Below are 13,710 nucleotides of genomic sequence, written 5' to 3'. Positions count from 1 at the left end.
AGAGAAAACTATGATTTTAAAGGCTAAATTCAGGTGTTTACATCCATTTGAAGTGTGACAGGTTAGACTATACTGTCCCAAAAGCTGACAAAAATTGGATTTTTTTTCTCTCTAAATTGTCCAATTAAAGAATACAATGAAATTAAACTCATTTTTATAGAAACGCATCCTTGGATTTTAGGTGACATATTCTACTAATCAAGCTCTAGATTACATTCAAATGAAAATATTTAGAGTAGCAATTAATCAGCTTGAATTCTTAAAACAGATTGAACAATAAGAACCAGCAGTCCAAGCAACAGTCAATTGACTGAATCAAGTCAAGTATCTGTATTTTTTTTTTAATCCCAAATATGATTTGAACGTGCCAACAGTCAAATGACTTAAGCATGTGCTTGGGAGAACTGTGGTAAAACTAGGTAACAAAAATAAGTCAGTGGTCCTCCAAACCATGGTACAGGTCTAATAAAAATCACATTTTAATGTCACTGAACATGAATGAATTAGGCTTGTGGGGTACAATTTAACAGAAGAAGGTCTATGCACTCAGGCATTATGACAGAAAACAACACACCAAATGGTGTCTTGCCATCACATGTAGACAACTTCTCATGGGTCCTCACACCTTCCTCAGGGATCCCTCAACTCCATTTCACTGTACAGTATGCACAACTATACACAATGTGTAATACTGTTGTATTTGGGTTGAGGGGATCATGACAGTAGATCACAGATATTGTAAGGTGAAAAAGGAGAACAATTGCTCTGAATCACAGAATATCAGTCAATATCTGAAGTAGCATGAGTGGTGACTCCCAGAACAGCAGAAAAACAAATTATGGATGGCATCAATAGTCTGGCCTAGACTCCACTCCTGCTCAAGTAGTAGGAAGTCACTTACCTAAATCCCAGTTTGCTGTTGTCCACTAATGCAAATGCATCATTGCTCAGCATCTGAGTTATAAGGCTTAAAACGTAAATCTATACTGAGAACTAGTGAGTCATCATTCACATAACATTCACACTACACCCCCTCCAGCCCCTCAAGAACAATTCAAGCCTCATTCATTTGCTTATAAGTAAGATAAATGGGTGGCCTACTTCAGTGAGCTCCCAGGTGATGCTAATAGTCCAGCACAGCCCATAGCTCCGGATCAGCAAAGCCTTCATAGCCCAGCCCCAGAAATGCCCAAAAGCAAATATATCAAAGTGGCTAAGGATTCTCTCCCATGTGATAACATGACAGTTCACAGCATACTCCTGTTAATGAAAAAAGAAAAAGAAAAAAAAACAGACAAAAACAACTAAAAACCTCAATCAATAGGCAACTTCAGAAATACTAGAATGAAGAAACTTCTTTCTATCCTGTGCAATAAGCCTGAAATTATGAGGATATTAAAATAAGCATTATGTCGTGTTCTTGTCCTTCTAAACTCTGCAGGAAAACATTCAGTATTAAGACTCAGTGTCATCACAGTACAGCTCTAATTTAAAGGGAGATAGAATAGACCTTGGTGCCTGAAAGAGCATGTACTTCTTATGTGACAGAGGAACAGCAAGAGCAATAAAAATCAGTAATAATAAAACCAGCAAACAATACTCCAGAAAATAGTTATTTGCTTTTCTTTGGGTTCTTGATTTGAAATAACCACCTTTCCCCATTTTCATGCTGTCTAGTGTTCAGATGTGCTCATCTGTGGCTAATCCTCACCAGTTTGTGATGTTATGTTACTCATCTCAATGTTCATTTGAGTGTCTTTTGTGTCTTATTTTCCTCACAAAAGCAATTTCCCAGACCACATTCATATTGAGAAAGTTCAGTCACAGGACTGAATTTAAAAAAAAAAACCAAAGGGAAATTGCAACTGTTTTGTCACAGATGAGTGGCAGATTCCTTACAAACATTAATTAATATTCTAGTCATCAATAACAAAGGAAATGTGTTCTCTCATCATGTTGTACAGCAAGTGCTAGAAATCACTGCCCAACAAAAAAAAAATCTGTATGCCATCAGGAGGCTGCATCTGTGGGGTTCTGTCTTGTCATTGGGCACAAACTGAACTATTCCCAACTGTAAACACACATTTAAAAAAATCTCTGCTCTCCAACCCTCCTAAAATATACATTGCCACCTGCAGGTGACAACACAGCACTGCTCAGTGCTGTTGAATTAAGAAAGGATTCTCTTTCAGGCCAGAACTATTACTAATCCTGCAAAAATGAACCATGATCAAATTGAAAAGGGGATGGGAGAGAAAGATTTAAATCCTGGTCTCCATAAAGAGAAGAATATACAATTTCACACAAATACTTCTATCAGCAGGCAGTTAAGTCCCACTATGAAACTGTAAGTAACCCTTACTGCTGGTGTTCCCTGAAATGAAAACATGGTATTCCTTCTAGCACAAGCCAGTGCTGCCGGTCATTCAGACAAATGTGCACCACCTGTCCTAAGGATGGCAAAGCTGCAGGTTTAGTGCACGTACCCAAAGAGATCTGAAACTGGCTCATTTGCCAGCATGAGAAGCATGAAATGCACAATGGAAGCTGAAGGCTCCTAGCTACACCATGATATCTGAAACTCTATGATGAGTGAATACAATGAGGTTACTCCAAAAGTAAGCTTTTTTTCAGGGGTCTTGCTTTTTTGCTGTTATTTTTACTGTGGCTTTCCCCGCCCCCCCCCCCCCATATCATCTTTCCAGCTGCAGCTCTGCCAATCATACAGTGAAATGTGTTGAACTTTCTTTTATACTCAAGCAACTTAGTCACCCCTGTGCAAGAGACCAAGCTGCAGCCTTCATTACAGTTGCACTTTCAAAATTTACTCCAACTTCAAGTGACAGTATCAAGATTGCAAAGTAGTATAGGCTAAGTTTCCACTGACTGCTAGAGTCAGGGAATCTGCTGCACTGTGGTTCTGTGCCAGTAGTAATACTAGCCCTCCCCTGACTTGAATCTATCTATTTCTAACTTAAATGACAGGAGAGCCAGGTGAATCTGACTTACCAACAGACCCCTCATCTCAGCTCCCTTTTGTTGCTCAGCAACATCACTAACCCCCATGCTCATGCTCCATTTAGCAACGTGTCCTCCCACCACCCTAACAGCAGGCTGCCCGTGCCTTGCCACCACCACACATCTCCTGCAGAACAGAAAGTCACAGCCCTGCTCTAGATGCTGGAGTTGCACAACACATACTGCTGATCAGCTGAGGTGCAACACCTGAAGCATCCAGAGCTTTCCAGCTAAGGAGCTTGTATGCAGCCCTCACTGTCAATCAACTAGTGCAAGCTTACTGTAAAGTTTTCTATTCCCTCTTACATGCTACAGGGCAGGAGTTTGCAGCCACTGCTGATTAGGTGTGGTGCAGTACTTTGCATGTGCAATAATTGCTATGACCAAAGACAGTCAGTGTATTTCCTTACTCTTGAGGCATGAGCCCAGTAACAGCACCCACTCACTATACAGCAGGTGACCATGGTGCGCAGATGCACAAACCCAAGGGCAAGGAAGCACACTGGTCAGGTGGCGGGCAATTATTTCATGCAACAATGAAGAGGACAAGACTGGCAACTCTTGCCTCTCCATGCAGTAACCCTCTTCTCTTTGGCACTCAACTACTCATACCCACAATTCACACAATTGATTTCAGTTTAAAGAATCAGCAGTTGACACAAAAGGCTCATTGACTCTGTCAAGTATAGGCATAAACTTGCACTGCTCATGCCAGCAAATTCAGGTTTATCCTTTCCCACCCACATAAAACATATCTGAAGTAGTCAAAAATGTCCAATAAAGTGCCATGGACACATACCATAATATCTGCTTCCCTTGTGGCATATCGAAGATTAGGATCCAGCCAGTACATCACTGCTTTTACCTGCTCAAAATTAAGGAAGAGCACGAACACCAGGAACAGAAAATAGAGCACACTGAGACCTGCAAAAAGACTCAGCTTTAGAATCATGTTCACTCACAAAACTCCTTGAGACACAGAGAGTCCAAAAAGCTACTTCCAAACTGTTACTCTATACATGCCCCGTTTGCACAAATTGAGTTTTCTACATACAGTGGCTACATGCAAAAAAGCTTAACAGACCCAAGTCAGGTGGTAATCTCCGAGCATTCAGCCCTTCATATCACGTCCTGTTTCAAGTGATATAATATAGGCTTGCCTGCATGAACCCAATCAAAACAAAATCAGTCTAATCAGTTTAGACACGAGTAATACAAGGCTGTGATCAGGAAGCTCTTTAGTAAGAGATACATTAGGACCCCAGGATTGGATTAGCTCTGTCCCTTTGCTTTAAGTATTCTTGGTCTCAATAATGCAGGTCCCTAAGCCTTTATGCAGATTTCAACACAAAGAACAATTTAATAAACCCACCTGGCAATTCTGAGCCATGCTGGCAATAAAGAGTAGTTATAAATATAAACTAATGTATGTTTGAGTTACTTTTGTGAGCCGGAAAATTTGCTGCCCGAAGCTTTTGAAGATAAAAATTATTATGATTTGTTGTCACACCATTATAAATTATGAAACACTATTGCATTTGGGACTACCGCCTCTCTCCTCCCAACATCTGAATATGGATCTTTATATAAAAGAAAAACTTGTAAGAAGTTAAGAGTCCTAAGAGTAGATCTGTGGGTAGATGAAGCTGCTGCTGGGAGCATATCTTTACATTATTCACAAGTTCACAGATATCTAAGACCACATTTGGAAGAGGCATATAAACACTAACACCATTTCCATAGTCTAGCACTCAAACTTACTTGTATCCTGCAGCAATGTCATGGAAGGCAGAAAGATTAATGTGAATAAACTTAGTATCTACCATACAAAATAAACCATAGAAATTCTAAAAAGATATTTTAAACTATAACCAGAACTCACATGTTATTAATCCCCCATGTATGCTAGAGAACATCTGCCATTCAAGTACACACACGAACAGAAAACATATATACTGTTCTCTGTAGTACATCCTAAAAACACATCAAGTAAACATACCACACTACTACAAGAAGTACACGTTGCAGGTGAGGGTACATCCTGAAATGCTGAGGACACACTACTCCTGCCTTTCATCTACTGAACAGGTCTGAGAAACTCAAGCGTGGCTAAACAAACCATGCCAGAAGCAGCAGAATTACATGGGGGAAAATGTTGCTCTTGATTTTCCATGCAGCCTTTTCCTGGAAGTACAAGGGGTCAAGACCTGACAGTATCAACATTGCGAATGACCTTTTACTTTACATTTGCTGAAAACTGAAATGAGCAGTAGGACCTGTGTTTCCCAAACTTCACAAGAAGCAGGATTCTTTAACGACTACTATCTAATCAGCAGTATCCTCTCAACGTCAACAGATGAGTAATCAGCTACTTTGGGAGGTTACTTATTTTTAGCTATATAAGGTGGCAGTAGAGAGAAACATTCAGTCCCCTCAAAAAGAAATAGATCAGCTTTTAAATCAAATATGCCTAATTCTCTGCAAATGTGCTTAAAGTCTAGGATAGGCTCTGTGAACTCTGAATTTTTTCAAAATAAAATTCCTTCTGTTTTTGCCATGTAATTCAGATGTTTAAGGAGCAGGATTTCACTCAGTTCTGTAGTTAACAGAATTATGTTCCAAACTATGAATGCGACTAATACTTACAGGTATTTTTGCTGAAATTATAAGTTAAGAACATGAATGTATACATGTTAAGAATATTAATAAACGTATGTTAAGCTATAGAATGATATAATTTAATAAACATATAAAGTAATAGCACATTTTGCCAATAATGAAAAGAAGCACCCTACTAGACCGGATTTTGGTAGAAGTCAGATAGTATATGCAGTAGCTATAAGAAACCCAAACTTTTGGGGTGGGAAGAGATGGCAGTAGGAAGGGTGTGGGGGAAGGAGATTAGGAAGCACAAACACAGAACAGGTTAAAACAGAGTATCAGGATGAATGATTCCTTTCTGGTGATTTAATTTACACCATCCTGACACAGAGTAACTACAATGACATTCCCAAACATAACTAAGAACAGATTATACAAGCAACTGCTCAGAAGTGGGAGGGAAGTGACATTCACACAAGTTTGATGCACAGTTATGTTTCAGGACAATTCCATTCATCTGAAAGTTAAAATGGCCAGTCCTGCAGAAGCACTGAAAAAGTCAAAAACACAACTTAAACTTACCAAAAACCATTCTCCAGATTGCAGGGTGGGGACGCGTAAAGGGTCCTGTGGACAGTAAACAAAAAGCTTATTAAAAGACAGTCAATAAGAACCACATAATCTATTTTTGAGTATATCACATATGAGGATTTGGCATGAGCACAGATCACTTCTCCATCAAATATAGCCAAAAGTTGGGGCTCTATGTAAAATAAAAAAAATAAAATAAATGGTAACAGCAGATTTCAGAGAGGAAAAGGAGACTGCCAATTAGTAGAGTACAGACAAAATTTTTCATTATTTTTATGGAGTTGTTTCCAGAACAGTAGTATGCTGTTTAATCAGCAGACACCATATCTCAGGTGTCACCTGAGGATCCCGATCTGGTTTCTAGACCACAGCTCACACATGGCTTGCTCCCAATGAAGTCATCAAACACAAATTTCTGTGTGTTAGGAAAGAAACATGGTGCTTACCCTTCAGACTACCATGAAATGTTAGCAAACAGGCCTCCTAAAACTTCCAAACTGAGTATTGTATATCTGGCAAGAAGTAAGATACCCATGCTCTTTACTAGTGTCAATATTATTTACTTTAGAGCCAGTGATTAAACTGACTTTATTAGATTAAAAACCTCTCAGTTAATGTGAAGAGCAGAGAAGGCAAGTCTGGTGAAACTGGAAAACCTCTAAACACGAATCATACATTTAGGTAGCAAGAAGTGGCTGAACAAATATTTTCAGCACATGCTGCAGACTGCTTTTTCACCACTGTACACGTAAAGCTCATTTTCCTCTGGCATTCAGTTTTTCAGGGAGAACTTTGTGAAAAGTATGGATTAATGATTTTTAAAATGTGAGAAAAACACATCCCAACTCTGAAATACAAAGCTGCCTTGAGCACAATCACTGTTTCTTCCTGAACACTGCCAATCCTGAGACAGTTTAGACTTGAAGAATTATGGTTTTGCTGACAGCTGTAAGTAAAAATTAAAAAGAAATAAATAATAAACAAACCCAAACATAACAGGAAGACAGCATTTCCTCCACAGAATTAAGTGTCATGCAAGGGTTTTTACATTTTTGCACTTTCTGCTCCTCACACAATTAGCAAAACTTTTGTCCAACCTAACCTTCTACTGAGCAACTGTGCTTTTACATTGTAATGCGACTTAGACCATTTCTAACTATCACTAGCTTCTGGTAAGGTGATTTACGCAAGGTGTTATATCTCTGAGAATTTGTAGAATTACACTTCTCTTAAAACACACTGAGGCAGACTCCTTTTAAACATTATTTAAAAATCTGGCAGTGTCATTACTTAGCAATCTGAGCTGCAACTGTGCACCTGCAAATAGAGACACTGATTTTGAGAACCTGACTTCCTTGTTAGATACAGACAGGCTATAAATAACTTGCATTTTACCGTTATCTCCTCTCAGTGTGATTGCAACCCATTTTTAGACTGCTTCTTAACATAAAGGAATGACAAAAGAGTAAAGAAAAAATAAAAATTAAAAAAATGGTACTTTAATAAAAATCAAAATATAGTAGCAATGAAGCGAAAGTCACATGTTACAGAGTGAAGTATAAAAGTATAAACCCTACTCACCATTAGGAAAAGCTAGAACACTGATGATTAGAAAGAAGAAAATCACAGAGAGGATACCCCTCCAAATATTATCCTCTGGGACAGAATCATCCCTGAAGAGACAGACAACATCAAAGTGTTAACGTACATTATAAGGATAAAGTCAAAAGCCTCTGAAGATATCATAATATTTAAATAAAGACTACATGGAAATTAAGTATAAAATAAGCATGCTGGTTATATAACAAGTCAAGATAGTAACTGCACTGAAAGATTTTCACTCTGCACTTCTGGGGATCCCTTTCTCTTAAGAGAGTTAAACATATAATCAATACATGCGAGCCATAAGCATTGTTAGAAGTCAATACAGAAGCAATGACTAAGTTTAACACAATGTAAAAATATGTTCCTGCTTTAATGTTCACAGAAATATCATCAAAAGTACTTTTACACAGCAGAGACCTAGACCAAAAAACTCTAGAGGCCTAGACGCAATTCCTTGGTTTCCCTCTGCTGTTTCGGTGCTGGTCGCAATCCCCTTCGCTTCCCTTGGCCTGTTCCCAATGCCAAATGCCTGAGGTGAGTGCAGAGAGGGCAGAAATAATGACTACAATCAGCCTTTGGATATCAAGATTACACAGCTTAGAATCCACGTATAACAGAGATGGCAAAACTTAAAAAAAAAAACCAAGGAAAAATATCAACTTGCTTTTAGTTCTATTAAGCCAAAGCTCTGAATAAAATACCAGGTATTATTTATGCTACTGTCATATTATGTCCAGAAGACACAAGTAAGAATTCAGTTTGGAATGCCAAGGCAAACTTGACTGAGCTCTTCTTTCTTTTTGGGTAGGTAGGTAGAATATAGTGTACAGCAGCAAGATTAACAAACAAAAAAAAGCCCACCCAAGTCTTCTAACCAGCAGTCAGCTTCTAGGGTACTTCAGTAATACAAATGGAAACAAACTTCAGACCATCATAATATGCACAGCTAGTACTTCATAATGTATCACCTACTACAATTCAAATTAAAGTTTTACTGTCTGGGTAATTTTCATGTACTTAGGATCAGTTTATCTATTTAAATATATTCCTTTATTTATTCCTAAGCCATGACACCAAAAAATTCCTAGCAAACTTCGGAGGTATAAAGGTCTTCCTGGCAGAGTGTCTGTCACATTTCTGGATGGTTCAGTAAAGAATCTGTGGCAGCATAAATGCACTCCACATTAGCTATTTGCTGCAGTTATAAAATATTTCTCACTTTGCCACATCATTTCCCTTTCCCTCAAAATTGAACCTTAACAGCTCCACAGCAGACTTTCATCATTGTGAGGCATTTAAGCACTGTGTTAGTTTAACTGTAGGAAAAAGTACATTAAACATCAATGGTTTCTATGCAGGCCTCAGGGACTCCCCGCAGCATTTTTATTTTTTTTTTTTAAAGCAGCTCAGTCCAGAATTACCAGTCATTTTCCACCAGGTATGCTGTGCAGGCTGACACTTTATACCAGCTATGAACCCCAAGTTCCAGAGCTTAACTCTGGCTCCCCCGGCAACCTCAAGAGCCTCACACCATCCAGTGCACTTCCCAGCCAGAGCCTCAGGCTCTGATGGTTCAGACAGCAAAGCCATATTCCTGTTTTAACATATGCAAATAACACACACACATGCCGTCACAGGTGCCACCAAGTGGGGAAATTTCTTCTTTTTTGAAGAAAGACCAGATTACTAGAATGACGACGCTGTACAATTCAGCCAAAAAAGAAGTGAAAGACACTGTGATCACATCACTTAATTGTCACACCAGCTGGGCTGAAGGGGCCTCACCTCTGCATATCAGGATTCTGAGTACTACTCAGCTTCAGGAAAGCTGTCCTACTCACATTGACACCACTTCCCCCCAAAATCAACAAAGATGCTGTAAACGGTGTTAAACTGCATTTCATTCCAAGTGAGTGGTAGAGGCATTTCATTTTGACTTGCAGATACCTTTCAAAAGGGATAGGTATCCAATCTTCTTGCCAGAAACAGGTAAAAACAGGTGGGAGCAAGAGACTTGCTACTGTGCACTAGTTAGGATAAGAATTATAGTGTTTGCCTGGTAAAACTATTTTGGGGAACGCCAAAAGAGACAGGGAACCAAAATAACTGTTGGAGGAAAGACACAATCACAACAAGCTGCAATCAGGAAAACATGCTAAATCATCTCCTCACTCAGCCTTAGGAACTTTGATGCTAACTTTGAAATATAAGCATTCATGCAGCAAAAACAAGATTTCTAATGCTCGCGTGGGAGGACAGATGAAAATTCTCTCAATTTAAACCAACTTTACCAGCATATTTTTCAATTCTGTGGCTTGCTGGAGAACAAATAATAAAAAAACCCCAAAGCATATAACAAGCACATAACCTTTTTCTCTCTCCTGCTCTTCTCCTTGCTCTAAAGCACTATCTTACCAGTTTACGTTTTTGTAATGTGTCACTGTAAGTTACTATATCATGAATAAAAAAAACACCGAGGATACTCAACTGGGGAAAAAATGGTTAGGACACTAAATTTAGAGTATGTTTGGGGAAAAAAAAATCTTCCATAAACTCCCCAAATCAAACCTAAATGCACAATAATCCAGTCTAATCAACTCCATTAATCAAGGGATGCGAAAGACAACACCATCATAGGTCTTACTCTTGCTTCCATACAGCCCTAAAACTTCACACCAGAAGATACTAATCTGTCACCTTCCTCAGTCCTGTTGTTGCGCCCCCAAAATATCCCTTCCAGCACCCACCTGCCCTCCTGCTGGTTGGCTCCGGGCTCAGAGAAGGCCACATCCCTCTCTCCAGGGAGGAAGAGGACAGGGAAAGCTAGAGCCACTCCATGCCTCCACTCCAGGGAGCAGCCTGGAAGCGGAGGAGCCAGTGCCTGGCTCATTCAGCAGGAAATAACCAAGGCAGCTGCAGCCATTGTCAGAAGCACTATAAGGATGTGCTTCAAAAAACAGAACACCCTCTACTCCTCACTTTAACGTGGAAAAGTTATACACACTCACATTTCTTTTTCTGGATTATTAGTATTATTATTGCTACCTGAAGATTACTGCTATTTGAAGTTCAGCTTCACCCTTATCTGTCAGCTTAAAGGCAGTATCAGTTGCTTTCAGTGATCCCAAGGGAGAACTCACATTATGGCTTGGTACATCCAAGGGAAAAGCATTTTCTAGGTTTATCTGAACCCCCACATATTTCTGACATAAAACAATTATACAAGAGACAAGAAAGACTTTAAGGGAAGCAGAATTTCCTCTGCCTATGCTGGAGTTCCTGAAAAAATAATTTTTACTTACCAACAACAGTATGAATGTATCATAGAAAATCCCCTGCTTAATAAATTGACCAGGAGAGCTATGGAAGAATTGACAGCACAGGGGAAGCAAAGAATCACTTGTCACAGCTTACTGGGAAGTCTACAGTGCTTTGCGCCCAGGAGGTAGAAACAGAAGCACAGTCATTGGAGACTCAACGCAGTAAGCTGATGGGAATAGAAAGACCAGACCTGGGAGCACATACTGTAACCATATGGGGAACTATATCCTCTACCCCAGTTTCGCAAAGCGTACTTATGGTTTGGGTAGTGTCCCAAATAAGGCAACAGAGGCAGCACTCTGATATCACCCGGACATTTAGGAAACTCCTGCAATAGTTAGAAATAGCAGGAGGGATGGGGGAGAAAAAAATCAAGAGTAGTTTCCACAACCTGAAGAGAAGAAACAGAGAAGAGTTAAAGAGGAGTCAGTGGATATTTAAACACAGGAAGTAAGGCAGAGCAGAGACAGACGGGGAAGAAAATGAAACTGAAGAAGTTGGAGTTCGAAAGCTAGCAAGACAAATGGAAAGAAAAGCTAGCGATCCTCTTGGAAAAATGCAAACAAACATCCCAGAAGTGAAGCAATATTCTTTGGGCCCAGAAGACTCCATAGTTCTGCAATTGCTATTTAGCTCATCCTCTGCTTGAAAGTATTAATGGCAAAATTCCTTTCCTCCCTCAAAGGTGAGCGATCAATTCCGTTAATCCTTCAGAACAATGTCTGGATGAGAATCCCTTAGTAACTCACAAGTTTGCCTAAATTAGCCCTATAGTGAAAAAAGCAATCTGGTCAGGGGGGAAACAGGACAAGACAAGAACTTGTAGCAAAGGTCTCTAATTGAACATTGTATCAAAGCACAGAAACATGTCTCCAATTTTAGAGTTAAGAAGGGATCCCTGGGATATTCTACCTTCAGCTTACATCTTGTTGCCTAAGTAGAACAAGGGATCTGTTCACCAAAAATATCTTCCTTGAGGCCATACACAAGTTGAAACAAGAAAAGGCACACCTCAAACCATTTGCAGCTACACTATTTTACATTTCCTAATGCTCCTTTCTCAGCTCAACCCAGGCTTGACCATTATTTTCACAGCTGATAAAAACTATACATTGGGATTCGTAGAATAAGATAGAAGATTACACACTGAATTGTACATCAAGCCTAGGGACAAACAATGATGATGTTCTGTCAAATGCAGAGTTTAATCAACAAGGCCATTGAAATCTGTGATTGCATACATACAATGCCACAAAAGTATAGGTGAGCCCAAAAAAATGATGCACAACTCAGCCAAAACCTCTCAGGACTCACTTTTTGCCCAGAGACTGCACGATTTAGCCTAAAGGAGGATTACGTTATCATCTTCATAGTCCTATTCAGTAAGAGGCAACAAAAAGTACGCACAACTTAGAAAACTACTGCAAGATACCCTTCAGACTGCACTGCTATACCCTTTATTTACAAATAAGGCTCCTGAAAATAGTTGCGTCCATTCTTAGCTGTATTTCCATGAATGACTGGAAGTGGCGAAGTCCGCAGAGCTGTTCCCGTGGTGGGGAAAGGATGTGGCTAAGCATATCAGTACCAGGGCCTAAGCCAACGTGTGACTGACTGGCCACAAAGCATGTTGTATATAAAAACAGTGACACAAGACAGTCACTCCCATCCACCGAAGGCTTAGTAAATTATCTGCTTGTGTGATGTCATTGCTGGGCTTCTTGATATCTAATAAAAGCCATTTTCAGCAACTGCTTGAAACATACATTTCGGTAAAGACTTTAACAGACATCCTCAAAACGATCAACAAGTTCCCAGGAAACGCAGCAGAGGAGGATAACCGCTCTCCAAGTGGAGGGCCTCCCGAGCAGGGTGCTCTCCAGCCAGCTAGCGATGCAACACCCCTGCCTGCAGAGCACACAGCAAGTCACGGCCCGACACCAGGTCTCCCGCTAACCCGCCCCCAGGAGGAACCGCCGCCCGCCGGAGCCGCGCTGCCCGTCCTCGCTCCCGGGGCGCCGGCCCCGGCCCCCTCCCCGGCCCGGGAACCCCCTCCGGCCCGGGGCCGGGTACGCGCGGCCGCGGCGCTGCCGGCACCCAGGGGGCAGGGCAGGGCGGGGCGGGGGACCCCCGCGGCGGCGCCGGGGGCCGCGCACCTGGTGAAGGCGAAGGCCATGAGGCTGAGGATGGTGAAGCTGAGGAGGGTGATGGTGTGCGGCCGGTAGAAGAACTCCAGCGTGATGTCCTCCACCTGCTGCTCGTTGATCATGCGGAAGTGCAGGCGGTAGTTCACGTCGTCCTTGCTCAGGGTCCGGCTCCCCACGCACGACGCCATCTCGCCCCCTTCCCCTCGCCTCAGCGCACCTCGGGTTCTCCTTGGCGCGGGGCGGCGCGGCCCGAACCAGCCCGGCCGCCCGCGCCGCCTCCCGCTGAGGCGACGCCGCTGAGAAGAGAAGCGCCACGCCCGCCTCGCCGAGGGGCGGAGCTCGCCGAGGGGCGGAGCTCGTCCCGCCGCGCCCACGCGAGTGAGGGGGGGGGAGCGGGAGGGGAGGCGGAGCTACACCGCCCCCCTGC

General features: G+C 41.5%; 1 protein-coding gene across 2 annotated transcripts in view; it reads right to left on the bottom strand.

Moving 5' to 3' along the window:
* Positions 1–13,605, bottom strand: part of PTDSS1 (phosphatidylserine synthase 1) — a 30,537-nt gene extending 16,932 nt beyond the window's left edge. For both annotated transcript variants that reach the window (XM_049824194.1, XM_049824202.1), the window contains exons 1-5: positions 13,293–13,605; positions 7,792–7,883; positions 6,202–6,246; positions 3,818–3,942; positions 1,102–1,260 (exon numbers count right to left, since the gene is read on the bottom strand). In XM_049824194.1, the coding sequence (XP_049680151.1) occupies positions 1,102–1,260; positions 3,818–3,942; positions 6,202–6,246; positions 7,792–7,883; positions 13,293–13,471 (600 nt within the window). In that variant the 5' untranslated portion in view covers positions 13,472–13,605. The remainder of the gene's footprint in view (positions 1–1,101; positions 1,261–3,817; positions 3,943–6,201; positions 6,247–7,791; positions 7,884–13,292) is intronic.
* Positions 13,606–13,710: the final 105 nt, after the last annotated feature.

Source organism: Accipiter gentilis, chromosome 2, assembly GCF_929443795.1.
Source record: "Accipiter gentilis chromosome 2, bAccGen1.1, whole genome shotgun sequence".
Classification (NCBI taxonomy): Eukaryota; Metazoa; Chordata; class Aves; order Accipitriformes; family Accipitridae; genus Astur; species Astur gentilis.
This window is presented reverse-complemented; position numbering and strand designations above follow the sequence as displayed.